Source organism: Schistocerca americana, chromosome 9 (assembly GCF_021461395.2).
Source record: "Schistocerca americana isolate TAMUIC-IGC-003095 chromosome 9, iqSchAmer2.1, whole genome shotgun sequence".
Lineage (NCBI taxonomy): Eukaryota > Metazoa > Arthropoda > Insecta > Orthoptera > Acrididae > Schistocerca > Schistocerca americana.
The window spans coordinates 45,258,021-45,275,253 of NC_060127.1; the positions used below are offsets into that span (position 1 = coordinate 45,258,021).

Below are 17,233 nucleotides of genomic sequence, written 5' to 3' on the forward strand. Positions count from 1 at the left end.
CCATCCGGGACTGGAGCAATTGAATTACATTCTCCGCCAGGGTTTCGATTACCTCTCCTCGTGCCCTGAAATGAGAAATGTCCTACCCACTATCCTACCCACCCCTCCTACCGTGGTATTCCACCATCCACCGACCTACACAATATACTCATCAATCCTTACACAACCCCTGCTCCCAATGCCTTACCTCATGGATCATACCCCTGTAATAGACCTAGATGCAAGACCTGTCCCATACATCCTCCTACCACCACCTACTCCAGTCCGGTCACTAACATTACCTATCACATCAAAGGCAGGGCTACTTGTGAAACCAGTCACGTTGTCTACAAGCTAAGCTGCAATCACTGTACTGAATTCTATGTAGGCATGACAACCAACAAGCTGTCCGTCCGCATGAACAGCCACCGACAAACTGTGGCCAAAAAACAAGTGGACCACCCTGTAGCTGAAGAAGCTGCCAAACTTGATAGCCCCACCTCAATGACTGCTTCACAGCCTGTGCCATATGGATCCTTCCCACCAACACCAGCTTTTCTGAACTGCGCGGGTGGGGACTTTCCCAGCAATACATCCTATATTCCTGTAACCCTCCTGACCTCAATCTTCATTAGTCACTGTCCTCACCCATCCAGCCCCCTCCCTGTTCCCATTCCAGCACTACACAGCTGTCATTTCACCGCCACACCCAGTCTTTTAATTTCTTTTATTTTTATTTCTCACCTTTCCGCTACTTACCCCCTCCCCCCTCCGCATCTTCTTTCCTACCCTCCATCTAAACTGCAACACTTCACTGTCCGCCACTCCCACCATACTATCCCTCCCCTCCCCGCCCTAGCCTCCTCCTTACCCCCACCCAGTTGCCACTCCCATCATGCACTGGTGCTGCTGCTCGCAGTGTAGTTTCAGCTCTCTAAGACTACAGATGTGTGTGCAAGTTGCACTTGCGTGAGTGTGTGTGTGTGTGTGTGTGTGTGTGTGTGTGCACGTGTGTGTATATGTGTCTACTGCTGACAAAGACTTAATGGTCGAAAGCTATGATTGTGTGAATCTTTTTATTGTGCCTATTGTGGCTCAGCATCTCCGCTATATGGCGAGTAGCAACTTTCCTTCTCTTGTACTGTTACATTCCATCCTGGACTTTCCATTGTTCTAATAAAGAGTGCTTTTTACAACACTATTTGTGGTGTAAATATAACGATACAGTTTAGTGTTCTGTGTGTCATACTTGTGACAACTCACTACGATTACTGTTACATCTGAGACTATGTGATCATCATATTCCTATAAATTGTTACAACTGGATATTTGTATGAACTAACTAACACCAACTGTGATTGAGTGGTATTATAATCATAGGACCTTAGGTATTTTTCTTTTTGTGAAGTGCAAAATTTTACATTTATGAACACTGTTGTCACTATCTGAGGTTTTGATTTTTGAAGTTTCAAGTCCAAATTTTGAAAATACACTTTTGCTAAAACATTTGTTTCAAAATTATTGGTGAAAGAGGTGAAACCAAATGGAAGCTTCACTACATACCTAGTGTGAACTTGGGAGCTGCCAACTTATTTGCCCTATTGGAGCATGCTGTACAAGAAAATACTTTTTGCTCTCAATACCTGACAAGGTCAAGAAACAAAATGTGAATATCAGAAAGGCTTTACATATGGGTACTACATACCATTTCCTCCTTTAGTTTGCAATCTGAGGATATGTTGGCAGCATACCTCCATTCCTCACATCTTTCTGACATTTTCTGCATTTTTGTGTAGGAGTTATGGCCAACATTGCTTATAATTTGATCGGGTCCTCCTCCGACTGTTTTTCCGTCGACAGAGCTCTTCATGTGTAAATAGATGATCAATAATCTGTGCTCTTCATTCTACAATGGCATTCCACAAACTTTCTTTCTCCCACACTCTTTTACGAGTTTTGTAATTCTTGGTAATAACTGTGCACTTGATTTTCAGAATGTGCGTGTAACACCATGTCACGAAAGAAATCGGTCTTTTCCTGCTGGTTGAAATTCCTTTTTATGACACAGTGCCACCGATTGCATAATCAGCAGGTGCAGGTGTTCAACAAGGATGACAGCAACGACCACCTTGGAAGGCACTGCAACCGAATGAACTACTTTGCCATGCCTTTCCTAGATGCCAGTCGCTTGCCAGATGACATCCACTACTTGGAGAGCCAATAAGAGAGCAGCTCGTCATCACAACCACAGCAGCCAGTAACGTGTATTGACGTAATTCAATAGTTGGAGTCCACACAAAGTAGCCAGCAAGCTACCATCTATGACAGTTGTCTGTGAGTGATATGACCTCCAGTATAGTCGATCTCGAGCAATTCATCTCAGAAGGTAATCTGGTAGATACAGACTTGCAAGAGAAACCATCAGACTTGAAAGTATGTCAGGTTGCGGACTTAGTTTTTGGAAGTTACATGTTCCAGGAAGTGCTATTTGCATTCAGTTATACCAGGGTTCTACATTCCATTTGTGTGTTCTAATAAATGCAATAAATGCAGCTCCTATACTTGGATTGCTTATTTGTGTAGCTGTCTCTGACACTACACTGGTGCAGTTGGTCATTTTGACAGATGATTCAACAACAAATCAGTGACACAATCGAATAGTCAACACATATACGACAGTGGTGCAGTGAGTACTGAGTCAAAGCCTAAACACATTTTAGCCTACTCGGTACTACGGTTCGAAGCCTCCAGTTCTCTGGTACTTGTTCAGGAACTGAACATTTTCTTGACTGTTTTCAAGTGATCTGCACAGATGTTGTGGCTACTTCCCTCATGGTACTTTCTGTTTCCTTTTGTGGCACAACTGCAGTGCAGTGGACTTGCTCGGAACTCTGAGTATTTTGTAGGTGGTTTCACCATTTCCATTGTGGCCTTGTACTGGAATTCTGGACAGTGTTTTGCTCTCCTTCAGCCATTCATTGCACATTCTAGACTACGAATTCTTATTGTGTGTGTAATATTCTACGAGAGGGGACCCAAAAATAACTGGAATTTCTTTCTAGAAAGCATATACTTTATTGTTTTTAAATACAACCATAATCTCCTTCGAAGTACTCTCCATTATCATTAATACACTTGTCCAAACGTTCATTCCAATGTTCAAAGCACCTTTTAAATTCGTCCTCTTTGATACCTGCTAGCACATTCATGACATTGCATTTTACGTCTCCCACATCTGCAAAACACTTCCCTCTCAACTCTCTTTTCATCCTCGGGAATAGGAAGAAGTCCAAGCGTGCTAAATCCAGCGAATAGGGCACATGGGTCAAGGTAGTCGTCATCGTTGAGGCCAAAAACTGGCGAACGCTGAGAGACGTGTGCGCGGGAGCGTGGTCACGATGCAGGAACCACACGCCATAATCCCACAAAGCCGGACGTTTTCACAACAAACTTCGGCGAATCCATTTCATAACCTCCAAACAGAATTGTTGGTTAACTGTCTGGTTTTCAGGGACAAATTCAGAGTGTACGATCCCTTTGATGTCAAAAAACAGATCAACATCGTTTACACATTCGATTTCACTTGTCGAGGTTTTTTTGGTTTAGGTGAGCCAGGTGACTTCCATTGTGATGACTGTTGTTTACTTTCTGGATCGTACCCATAGCACCATGACTCATCACCTGTAATGATTTTGTTGAAAAAATGTGGATCATCTTTGAACGCGTCCTTCATTTCGAGACAGGCTTGAACGCAACAATCCCTTTGATCTCCGGTAACAAGCTTCGACACAAATTCTGCTGCCACTCTTCGCATCCCCAAATCGACGGTCAAGATGCACTGAATTGAGCTCCAGGACAACCTGGACAAGTTCTTGAGTTGGTTGATTGTCCTGCGTCGGTCTTCACTGATGAGATCACGGATTTTGTCGGTGTTGTCTTCGCTTCAAGCAGTTGAAGGTCGACCGGAATGGGGCTGATCTTCAACCACCATTTCTCCCTTTTTAAACTGAGAAAACCATTCGTACACTTGCATTTTACTAAGAGCATGGTCTTTGTAGGCTGCCTGAATCATCGCAACAGTTTCTGCTGCGTTCTTGCCGAGCAAGAAACAAAACTTCACTGCCGCATGTTTTTCGTAAGAACTAGCCATTTCCTCTTGTCACGTCTGCACTGTACGCACACTCAAAGAACTGCCAAAGAAACCACACTTCTCACTGTTGGGTGATGCCATGTGGTATAATGACTCAGAAGAGCTCCTACTACAAACCTCTGGCGGCGCAACCTGCTACTACAAGTACACGATGTGCAGCATTACGATTCCGGTTACTTTTGGGTCCCCCTTGTAGATGGTGGAACTTGTGGGCTTCTCATTCCCGTGTTTAATCTCTTCCTGTCCCTGCAGATTATGCTGGACGCACTGGTAGTTGTTCAGGGCCAGCTGCTACAGCACTCAGAGGACAAGTTGCACACAACCTAGATGTCCAGCATCCTCTGCCTGTGTTCCCTCCGTCTGACCCGGGACGGGGCCAGTGGACCTGCTATTTGGACCCATTCGGATCAATACTTTGCTGCTTATAGCCCTCATGGTGAAGTAACAAAGTGTGCATTTTTCTTGTCCACCGCAAGCAATCTGGACAATCCTATTTTGAATGGTTTGCCTCCTTGGAAAGCCTAACGTTTAACTGTCAGACTGTATGTGAAAATCTTAACAATGCCCTGCCTTAGGTAGATTACTCAGTGCTCAGAGAATTGTTACTGTTCACATTTTGGACTTAGGGCTTCAAACAACCCCCTCCACTTGGGCAATCCATCATTAAATGAATGCTTATCAGTGGTGTGTGCTTTTGAACAAGTCCCATGCTCTGTGTAAGCATTACAATGCAACAATTCTGATGTGTTTCAGAATCCCGCCATTATCAATGATCATCCATCAGGTTGTCACAACCAGCCACCCAGACCTCGGGTCCACTAAGGATCCAATCCCGCCCTTATCCCGCCATTTGTCCACCACCTAGGCTTCATGTCATGCTTCATGACCTGGGCCCAGTTTCATCTGCTGGAAGCTCACCACCACGACCTCGGTCTTCACCACAGGAACAGGACTCACTGCCTACCGGTAACCTATTGTTGCCTGACAAATCTTACACCCAGTGTTTCATCGACCACAACACGTTGTCTCATACTGTTCAACACCTGCACTTCCAACTTTACCACAAAAGGGGTACAATTACAAAACTTGAGCTGCACTGATCCTTCTGGTGTTACAGAAAATTCAGTGTTTCTATGGGACTTGTCCCCTCAGGCTTGGAAAGTTGATTCTCAAACTTGTGATTTTGAAAATAAGGTGTAAGCTCTGTACTACTCAGAACATTTGTTCTACTATAAATTCTCTTACACATCATGCTGATAATGACAAAAACTATTTGTTCTCCAGTCAATTCTGTTCAAAATAATGTGATCTCAGTTCTCAAATGTTTTGGTGACATGATTTTTGTGAATTGGACACTGATGGACATAGTGTTAAATTTCCAATAGATACTGGATCTTCCAAGTCTATTATTAATGTGAATATTTATGCTTTAATTGGTTCTCCATAATTTTTCTCTTCTCATACTTTCAAAAACTAAAATAACCACTAAGTGACACTTCTGGTTGTTGCCATGCGCACATACAGTACAATTCAGTCAACACACTGCCACAGTTTCTTGTCACGCACTTGTGCACATCAACTAACGTTTTGGGCCTCGATCTTTTCCAGCATTTACATTTCTGTGTCCCTGATCCGCGTGCTCCTATCCAGATCCCTGATGTGGCTGACGTGGTGACCCACTACCTATTTCTGCACCTAGGCCGGAACTGCTGGTGCAAAGGGATCATTTCCCATAGCATTCCAGAGGGCCTCTTTGGGATACAATTTTGATGATAATTCTGGATTCTTCCACTGGGTACCCATACTCAGGACAACCCACAGGTGTTCCCCACCGTCCAGGTGCTTTGGCAAATCTACACTGGACAGCCTACTCCACCCCATCATGTCGTACTCTGTTGTGCACTTCGTGCCAAGCGATCATTCATCGTTTGATGCAGTTGACTGAGTGCGCCTCTACCGAGGCATCTCAAACAGACCTGCTGGCAGCTTTCTATGTCTGTCTCCAGCCCCCACCCAGTGTCCTTTTTGTAGATGCCTATCTCTGATTCGGCTCTCTTTCAGGTTCTTTTTTGTCAAGGACATACCATGCTACAGGAGAAATCTGCCCACGCCTTCGACTTCCCATCAGTGTTGTAGGTGGGACAAAGTGGGTGTTGCCTCTCCTCTCTTCCACTGCTAACCTATGGCCATGCGTCAGTTTCTTCAGTCTGTTCCCAGTTCGGGACCCTTTCCAATTCCAGTTGCTGTTTTCTCACAATCCTGCAGAGGAGGGGATGCTCCACCATTTCACTGCCAGTGGCAGTGACCTATTATGACAACCAGATGACCAACAACTGAGCAGCCGGCAGTCGTCACTCCACTCACAGTTCCAAGGTCAAAGGAGCAAAGGTGCTTCACTTCCTTTCCCATGGTGCCTGCCAGATGACATTCCTTTGTACAGCACATAATGACTCATTGTATTACACATGATGGCCTTTCAGCAAGGCTAACAGTAACAGCTGCCTTGACAGGGCACTACAGCCAACAGAACTACTTTCCCACTCCTTCCACAGATGCATATCCCCTACCATGCCATGAGCCAATGAGCGAGCAGCTCATCGACCCAATCAGTAGTAGCCAGTCACATGGCTTAAGTGTAATTCATACTCATGACAATACCAGTTCCGCAGCCTCTACAGTCAGTTCACAGTTGGAGTCCACCCTAAGAAGCCTGCGAGCTACCACCTGCGGCAGTTGTCAGTGAGCTGTATCACCACCAGTACAGTGGAGCTACACAAAGTTGTCTCGGAAGATAACTTGGTAGGTACAGACTTGTAATCGAGGAACTATCAGAGACTCGTAGCATGTCAGGTTGCTGACTTAGTTATTGGAAATTACCTGTTTCAGGGAGTGATATTTGTATTCAGTTACACCTGAGTTCTACATTTCTGTATCCTGATTATTTATTTGTGCAGTTGCCCGGCACTTTTTTTTTTTTTTTTTTTTTTTTTTTTTTGTCATCAGTCTACTGACTGGTTTGATGTGGCCCGCCACGAATTCCTTTCCTGTGCTAACCTCTTCATCTCAGAGTAGCACTTGCAACCTACGTCCTCAATTATTTGCTTGATGTATTCCAATCTCTGTCTTCCTCTACAGTTTTTGCCCTCTACAGCTCCCTCTAGTATCATGGAAGTCATTCCCTCATGTCTTAGCAGATGTCCTATCATCCTGTCCCTTCTCCTTATCAGTGTTTTTCACATATTCCTTTCCTCTCCGATTCTGCGTAGAACCTCCTCATTCCTTACCTTATCAGTCCACCTAATTTTCAACATTTGTCTATAGCACCACATCTCAAATGCTTCGATTCTCTTCTGTTCCGGTTTTCCCACAGTCCATGTTTCACTACCATACAATGCTGTACTCCAGACATACATCCTCAGAAATTTCTTCCTCAAATTAAGGCCGGTATTTGATACTAGTAGACTTCTCTTGGCCAGAAATGCCTTTTTTGCCATAACGAGTCTGCTTTTGATGTCCTCCTTGCTCCGTCCGTCATTGGTTATTTTACTGCCTAGGTAGCAGAATTCCTTAACTTCATTGACTTCGTGACCATCAATCCTGATGTTAAGTTTCTCGCTGTTCTCATTTCTACTACTTCTCATTACCTTCATCTTTCTCCAATTTACTCTCAAACCATACTGTGTACTCATTAGACTGTTCATTCCGTTCAGCAGATCACTTAATTATTCTTCACTTTCACTCAGGATAGCAATGTCATCAGCGAATCGTATCATTTATATCCTTTCACCTTGTATTTTTATTCCACTCCTGAACCTTTCTTTTATTTCCATTATTGCTTCCTCGATGTACAGATTGAAGAGTAGGGGCGAAAGGCTACAGCCTTGTCTTACACCCTTCTTAATACGAGCACTTCATTATTGATCGTCCACTCTTATTATTCCCTCTTGGTTGTTGTACATATTGTATATGACCCGTCTCTTCCTATAGCTTACCCCTACTTTTTTCAGAATCTCGAACAGCTTGCACCATTTTATATTGTTGAACGCTTTTTCCAGGTTGACAAATCCTATGAAAGTGTCTTGATTTTTCTTTAGCCTTGCTTCCATTATTAGCCGTAACGTCACAATTGCCTCTCTCATCCCTTTACTTTTCCTAAAGCCAAACTGATTGTCACCTAGCGCATTCTCAATTTTCTTTTCCATTCTTCTGTATATTATTCTTGTAAGCAGCTTCGATGCATGAGCTGTTAAGCTGATTGTGCGATAATTCTCGCACTTGTCAGCTCTTGCCGTCTTCGGAATTGTGTGGATGATGCTTTTCCGAAAGTCAGATGGTATGTCGCCAGACTCATATATTCTACACACCAACGTGAATAGTCGTTTTGTTGCCACTTCCCCCAATGATTTTAGAAATTCTGATGGAATGTTATCTATCCCTTCTGCCTTATTTGACCGTAAGTCCTCCAAAGCTCTTTTAAATTTCGATTCTAATACTGGATCCACTATCTCTTCTAAATCGACTCCTGTTTCTTCTTCTATCACATCAGACAAATTTTCACCCTCAAAGAGGCTTTCAATGTATTCTTTCCACCTATCTGCTCTCTCCTCTGCATTTAACAGTGTAATTCCCGTTGCACTCTTAATGTTACCACCATTGCTTTTAATGTCACCAAAAGTTGTTTTGACTTTCCTGTATGCTAAGCCTGTCCTTCCGACAATCATATCTTTTTCGATGTCTTCACATTTTTCCTGCAGTCATTTCGTCTTAGCTTCCCTGCACTTCCTATTTATTTCATTCCTCAGCGACTTGTATTTCTGTATTCCTGATTTTCCCGGAACATGTTTGTACTTCCTCCTTTCATCAATCAACTGAAGTATTTCTTCTGTTACCCATGGTTTCTTCGCAGCTACCTTCTTTGTACCTATGTTTTCCTTCCCAACTTCTGTGATGGCCCTTTTTAGAGATGTCCATTCCTCTTCAACTGTACTGCCTACTGTGCTATTCCTTATTGCTGTATCTATAGCGTTAGAGAACTTCAAACGTATCTCGTCATTCCTTAGTACTTCCGTATCCCACTTCTTTGCGTATTGATTCTTCCTGACTAATGTCTTGAACTTCAGCCTACTCTTCATCACTACTATATTGTGATCTGAGTCTTTATCTGCTCCTAGGTACGCCTTACAATCCAGTATCTGATTTCGAAATCTCTGTCTGACCATGATGTAATCTAATTGAAATCTTCCCGTATCTCACGGCCTTTTCCAAGTATACCTCCTCCTCTTGTGATTCTTGAACAGGGTATTTGCTATTACTAGCTGAAACTTGTTACAGAACTCAATTAGTCTTTCTCCTCTTTCATTCCTTGTCCCAAGCCCATATTCTCCTGTAACCTTTTCTTCTACTCCTTCCCCTACAACTGCATTCCAGTCGCCCACGACTATTAGATTTTCATCCCCCTTTACATACTGCATTACCCTTTCAATATCCTCATACACTTTCTCTATCTGTTCATCTTCAGCTTGCGACGTCGGCATGTATACCTGAACTATCGTAGTCGGTGTTGGTCTGCTGTCGATTCTGATTAGAACAACCCGGTCACTCAACTGTTCACAGTAACACACTCTCTGCCCTACCTTCCTATTCATAACGAATCCTACACCTGTTATACCATTTTCTGCTGCTGTTGATATTACCTGATACTCATCTGACCAGAAATCCTTGTCTTCCTTCCACTTCACTTCACTGACCCCTACTATATCTAGATTGAGCCTTTGCATTTCCCTTTTCAGATTTTCTAGTTTCCATACCACGTTCAAACTTCTGACATTCCACGCCCCGACTCGTAGAACGTTATCCTTTCGTTGATTATTCATCCGGCACTACACTGGCGCAAACGTTACAGTAGGTCATTGTGGGAGATGAGTCAACAACATAGCAGAGGCATAGTTAATACATATACAACAATTAGGCTTTACCATGCATTACACACTGGTTTCCAGAGGTATTATGCAGATTATGTGGAATTTGACCGTAGGTTTATAAGCAACATACAATTTCTATGTTAAAACATAGGTACATATTGGTCATTTAATTAACTATTTTTTTCTAATGTTTATCTACAACAAAATCTGGCAAATGTAATACAGACACATACCATATGCTTCAGCAGATAAGACAACTGTTGAAGCATAAAAAAGTAGCTCAAAATTAGAGTATTCTTATACACAGATATAAAACATAGACTGAAATTTATAGAAATTAAAACCATTACAAAATAAAATAAATCACTCCCCAATGCATTTAAAACACTGCAGAATCCTCACGATCATCATCTAAGGAAAGCAGTTCCCCAAGTGTATCCTCACTTTGTTGAGAAGCTTGTCATATGGGTCCCATTCTGCACCTTGTGAATCGATTTCAGCTTCATCATCAGTATCCCATAATAAATCGTCCTCAGTATCATTGGTAGCATTGGAAACCCCCCTTCTTGAAGTATTTGGTCACTGTTTGCACTTTCACTTTTTCTCATGATCTGATCACAAAATTACACATAAAACGTCAAGTGATGCAGCCCACATAGCTCCACCTTTATTACGTGAATTTTTGACATCATCATCCAATTTTTCCATTGTTCACGCATGTGGGTTTTAAATGGTTTACTCATAGAGATGTCTGTGGGTTGTAGCATCGAAGTCAAACCACTCAATGTGACAGAAATCTTAATTGCTAAGTGCTATGAGATTTTTGGTATTATCAGTTATGTGACTCAAGAACATATGTCACACTCCACAATTTTACAACATTCTCATCCGTCCAACCCTTCTTGTAAAAATGTACAAAAATGCCTGGCAGAAATTTTATTTTAGAAATGGTTTTCCGCTTGAAAACTACCGTAGCTTTTAACATTGTTCCATCTGTGATGCACATTAATGCTAATGTAAACCTGGTCTTTCCATGGTCTGTACTTCTGACTTTAACAGTTTTTACACCTTTTGTTTCCATAGCCCTATTGTTTTCACAATGGGTTCATTGGTGTTTCATCCATATTTCCAATATGAGACAGTGGAAAATTGTACTTTTGCCTCATATGAATAATAAGCTTATGAAAACTCATAGCTTTAAGGTCAAGATCTTTCTGTAATTTTTATGCAGCTTCTGCTTTCTGCTATATTACCAGATTTTTTTTATGTTTGTGAAATGATTGCATCAACCTAAAGTTGCTTAAAATTCTTTGGCGTGCTATGGATTGGCTCATGCCAACTTCAGTGCATAAGCTCTAATCATATTTCTTATAACAACATCACAATTCTGCGTCTGTTCTTATAGCCATTCTGCAATGCTATTTTACTTGGCCAGCAAGCTAATATTTTTTCATTGGCATTTTTAATAGCATTTTCATTCTTTCATCAATCTCTAGCCATCTTCTCTTTTATATTGAATGCCCTTGCTGCAGCATAGTTGTTTTATTCTTTAGCCTGTTTTATGATCTTTAACTTGAACCTTGCTTCATATTTCCTTCTTTTTGTTGTTTCCATCATTAAGCACACACTTCACAAATTTCACAAACTGTTTGAATACACAATACAACATATTATAATACTTAATAGCTGTATATTTGAGAGGCAAAACCATAACAATGCTAAAGGAGGCTTTTGCTTCATGATGTGATGATGATGATGATGATGATTGATTTGTGGGGCATTCAACTGCGCAGTTATCAGCGCCTGTATAAATTACCAATCTTTATTCAGTTAAATCTCGCTAATTTCACAAATTATGATTAAATGATGAGAACACCACAAACATCCAGTCCCCAAGTGGAAAAAACCCCCAACCCAGCCAGGAACCAAACCCGTGATGCCATGACACGTCCAACAGTACCAAGTGTTTAGTAGGACAGGACGGGCAAGTCCACAAAAATGAATACCAAATATGATGCTTTTATAAATACTCAAGATCATTACCGTAATCAGTGTGCTTATTATTATCCAGATGACCACCATTCTAAACTAAATTTATAGGCCACTGATAGTTTGGAGATCATCTGATAGGGCGGGCATATGGTAAAACTACATATCTTTGACAAAAATTTATACTTAGTCTCGTCTGAAGGTTGTCTTATTTGCCGAAATATACAGTACATATAATATTTATGCAGAAATTCATCTGTGGAGGAGGAGGAATTGTCCTAAAGAAATGAGTTGTTTGTTATTATAATGTTCAGTATCTGTCAGCACCTTTTTTCCCAATGTAGGTAGTCCAACAATTTTACACTGCATAGTTCACTCTTTGCTGGCAAGAGTAAGTTTTCGTTGTGGATAGAGAGGGTTATTTTTGCTTCCAGTGTTGTGTTTATGGATGCTACTATTATTTTTAAATTGTGCCTCATTTCTTCACAATTAACTGCACAAGAGAGTAAATGTATTGTGAGGCTGACATTAGTATGCTTAATCATCTAAATGGTTCCCTACATGAAATTTTGGGATGAGCGCCAGATTTTATCCTTACATCACATTTCTGTGCAATGAACTCTTTGTATTTATGTGTGGGCTGCAGCAAAATGTTACTCCATAAGATAGAACAAATGGAAGTATATGAAGTAAGCTAATTTTCTAATGTTTACATCAGCAAAATGAGCAGCTATGCACTGAGGAAATGTTTCTGCATTCAAGCATTTTAGATCTATAATATTTTAAAATTTGTACATGCCTGGAGCAGTAACCATAGAATGAAACCTTCTTGTAGAAATAGTAGACAGCCAATCAGGTGCAAATTGGAAGGTTTATTAAAGCCCCTTTGGCATAGTTTCAATGTTTATAATAATGGTTTCTTCATAAGGAAAATATAGAAAACTGGATTACATGTTGTGGCAGAGGTACATCAAAACACAGCCAAAAAGCATCGCCAAATATAAAATCTCACCTCCATATTATATTAAAACATGCACAACGTGATTGTTGCCATATGGTACTTCCTCACCAATGCACAACTAGTGTGCTAGCTGATTTGCGTGCATACTAATGAGCACTTGAACTGTAAATCATATATTATATAGATCTTCTAGTAAAAACAGTAAACAGTTAATCAATTGCAAATTGGAAGGTTTCTTAAAACCCCTTCAGTTCATATCTGTGCACTAGCTGTACATTGGTGAGGAAGAGCCATATGACAACAACCCATGTTTTAATTTAATATGGAGGTGAAATTTTATATTTGAAGATGTCTTTCTGGTGTATTTAGAAGTACCTCCACCACAATATGTAATCCATATTTTCCTTATGAAGGAGCCATTTTTATAAACCATGGTAAAGGGGCATTAATAAATCTTCCAGTTTGCAACTGATTGGCTGCTCCTTATTTCTACAAGATGATCTATAATATATGTTTTACAATTAAAATTCTCATTAACATGTGCACAAAGTAGTTCTGAACATTAAGTTTTACATTTTTCCTTTCCTCTATACTAGTACTTATGACTACATATGTTGGCATGTACAGAACTGAATAAACTGTGTTTTTTCTAAGTTAGGTGATTTACTGAGAAAGGATCAGTCCCATTTTTAAGATTTCACATATTGTTCTTTCTGTATCATCATTCCAGATAAAACAAGTTCAAGAGATGAAAGAGAGGCAATTTAGAATTTCACACACCATCAATAACAAGGTCATTACAGATGAAGAACAGGGTGAGAAGAAAGAAGGAAATAAAACGCATCCTTTTCAAAGGAATGCATCCTTTTCAAAGGAATTATCTTGGTATTACATCCAATCAATCATGTTGAGCACAGCAGCTTGCAGATAACATATTAGGATGTAATGATAAGTAAATTTTACTACTTACTGAAGGTTCTTCTTTAACAGATATGAACTCGATCTCTCGGTTAGCAGGCACGAGTGGTTCAGACTCCACCTGAATCAAAGAAAATGAGTTAAGTACAGATGAAACACAGAGTACAAGAAGCACAGACAAAATAAGTCTTCTCACAACAAATGTATATGTCAAGACAGTTAACAGTCTGTGCTAGACCGTGATTTGAACCCGTGTTCCCCACATTTCATGACCAGGCTCTGAAACTGTAAGATTATCTGGAGGTGAACTTTGTTCAGATCTTACACAGACCTTTTTGTATTTGAACCTGGTATGTGGAAGGTGAGAATGAATTTTGTTAGTTGGAGAATTTATAGGAACTGATACAGTGCACAACTTACTCCACTATCAGAGGCACTGCCTGTTTTTACCTTGAGATCTGGTTGTGTTACATTAGCTAAGTCTTAAACGTATAAATTGGCATCAATTTTAGCATGCCAGTGTCAATAGTCTTTGTGTAGAATTTGTCATGAAAAACAAATATTTGTGGACCAGTCACTTCCAGCATTAGGCTATCTGAACATACTCAGACTCCCACTGCCAATGATGTATCCTCACACGATTTATGAACACCACTGCATGAGGTTGTCCAATGGGGTATGTGATGTATCATGTGGTAGATTATGGAGCTGTTCTCCACTGATACCATTCCTCATTCCATCCCACCCCCTGCTCCCCGTGTGAAACTGTCCCCACACGCCCCATGGAAAAACCTCATATAGTGGTATTTAGAAATCATGTGAGTGACAAAGAAAGTCTGAGTATGGTTTCAGTTCTCGTTCATATCAACTAACACCATTACATCTTTGTTGTTTTTGTCCCTCCTGCCTTATTCTTTCATTTAACTTAAAGAACATACAAATTATCCCTGAAATTTGTTTAGTACCTGTTGCAGAGCTTGTAAGTTTAAACATATTCAGCTGCCAATCAGGTGCAAGTGGACATACACTTTTGTAGGCAAGTGCCATTAAGCTGTGGGCAGAATTAGCTAGGAAGTTGAAAGCAGTGTGAATTTGCGAAGGGATGGCAAATACCAACAGTGTACTCACACAAGGGATGGAAAGACTGGGAGGGGGGAGGGGGGGAGGGGGGAGGGGGGGGGGAGGGGGGCGGGGGGGAAGACACCTTACTGTGATTTCCTCCTGTGTGCCAACTGCAGAATACTGGCCATAAAACTGAAGAGTATGTTTCCAATGACATACATTAAAACTAAGTACCACTGACACTTTGTATCGACAAAATGAATTCATTGCTTCTTCTAATTTGCCCATATGATCAAAACTGTGGAAAGTGGGCTACCTTACTGAAACTTTCCAATCACACAGCAATGCTGTGTGCAATCACATACCGCCACAAACAAGATCTAAATGGCGACTGCTAGCAGCCGGTTGCAGCGGTGACTGGAAGAAGTAACATTTTTGTATCATGAGTAGGTTTGGCACGGATGTCATTTAAGTAATACAGAATCAATTATTAATGGTAGAACCCTCATATCCAGTCATCAACAAATGTTATGAAAGAAAATCTGTATCGAACTTCGACAAATCTTAATCTCTGTATATGCAAATAGCAGCTCTAAGCTAATTGTTATTTGTGAAATTAATGATAAATTAATTGTGCAATAATAAAACTGCCTGTTATTCCAGTCTGGTACCACTTAGCATAAATTTAAGTAATAGTATGAGTTGGTTAGGAATATCTTCATTATTTTCTTTGACTTGTTATCTGCTTGTAAAGGAAAGTATCAAAATCTTAAATAACATTGATAATGTTTATGTTACCAGCATCTTTTGTAGAAGTAATTTTACACGGGGGGATTGTGCATACTTGTGGAAAGATCAATAGAATATAGAGCAACATTCGATTTCGATTCCCTTAGTAAAGAATGTATATTTGAAAGCTGCTGCCTAGAGTTAGGGCAAAAATTTGTAATTTTATCTGCATATAGAATTCCAGATGCAGAAAAAATGAAACATTTTTGTCTAAATTCCAGTGTCTATTGCAAAAATATCAAAAATAAACCAAGAAAAGAGTCATAATAACTGCTGATTTCAACGTGAAGCCAATAACTCAACAAAATTCAATGACATGATCCAAATTCAGTGCTAATGCCACTGATTTCACTTGAGGAAACGAAATGTCTGCAACATGTATAGATAATATTTTAACCAATTATACTTACAAGAAAGCAAATACGTTTTGTTTAGATTTAGGACTTTCTAATCATTGTGCTCTGTTTATGGAGTTACAAAAAAAATAAAGCTTTGCTCAAAACATGTATACCATCAAACACCAGTTCAACAAAGAAAATATGAACTTATTGCATAACTGATTAACTAGGATGGAGTGGGCTATAGATCACAGCATTTCACGTTCTGAAAATTTTCCTACTTTCTTGGAAAAGTTCCTGCACATTTTTAATGAAACTTTCCTCTTTACTTTACTTAATAAAAAAGTAGGAAATAAAGCAAAAGGGATTACTGAAGGAGTAAAAATCTGTAGTGCAAGAAAAAGAGGGCTACATAGGGAACAAAAACATTACAAAAAGGCTGATTTTGTTAACTGTGTAAAAAAATTACAAAAAAAAATTTTAAAGACAGCAAACGAACTGGGAAATAATAGATTTATTTTGGACAGTGAAAATAAATCAAAGTGACGAAAGCTGAAACGGGTGCTACAACTAGAGGGCATGATATTTCTGAAATCAAGATAAAGGATAAAACTATTGTAAATCCTGCTCAAAACTTCTGAATTATTTAATGAATTCTATTTAAATGCAAACACCTCAAACTTCAATGTAGAACATTACACAGATAAGAAAGATTTCTTTACCATTGAGTAATTTCCAGGTGGACTTTTCAGTATATTTACCAAAACTACTATAAAAGATCTGGTCAGGTGACTACAGGGTTATAAACACAAAATTAAATAGGAGTAATGCAGGAGTAGGTTTAATAATGTATAGGAAAATAGGAATGCGGGTAAGCTACTACAAACAGCATAGCGAACGCATTATTGTGGCCAAGATAGATACGAAGCCCACACCTACTACAGTAGTACAAGTTTATATGCCAACTGGCTCTGCAGATGACGAAGAAATTGAAGAAATGTATGATGAGATAAAAGAAATTATTCAGATTGTGAAGGGAGACGAAAATTTAATAGTCATGGGTGACTGGAATTCGAGTGTAGGAAAAGGGAGAGAAGGAAACATAGTAGGTGAATATGGATTGGGG

At 40.1% G+C, this 17,233-nt stretch overlaps 1 protein-coding gene across 7 annotated transcripts in view; it reads right to left on the minus strand.

Moving 5' to 3' along the window:
* LOC124550890 (zinc finger protein 501-like) overlaps nt 1-17,233 on the minus strand; it is a 601,755-nt gene that overhangs the window by 547,848 nt on the left and 36,674 nt on the right. For all 7 annotated transcript variants that reach the window (XM_047125661.1, XM_047125666.1, XM_047125665.1 and 4 more), the window contains exon 3: nt 13,971-14,039. In XM_047125661.1, coding sequence (XP_046981617.1) covers nt 13,971-14,039 — 69 coding nt within the window. The remainder of the gene's footprint in view (nt 1-13,970; nt 14,040-17,233) is intronic.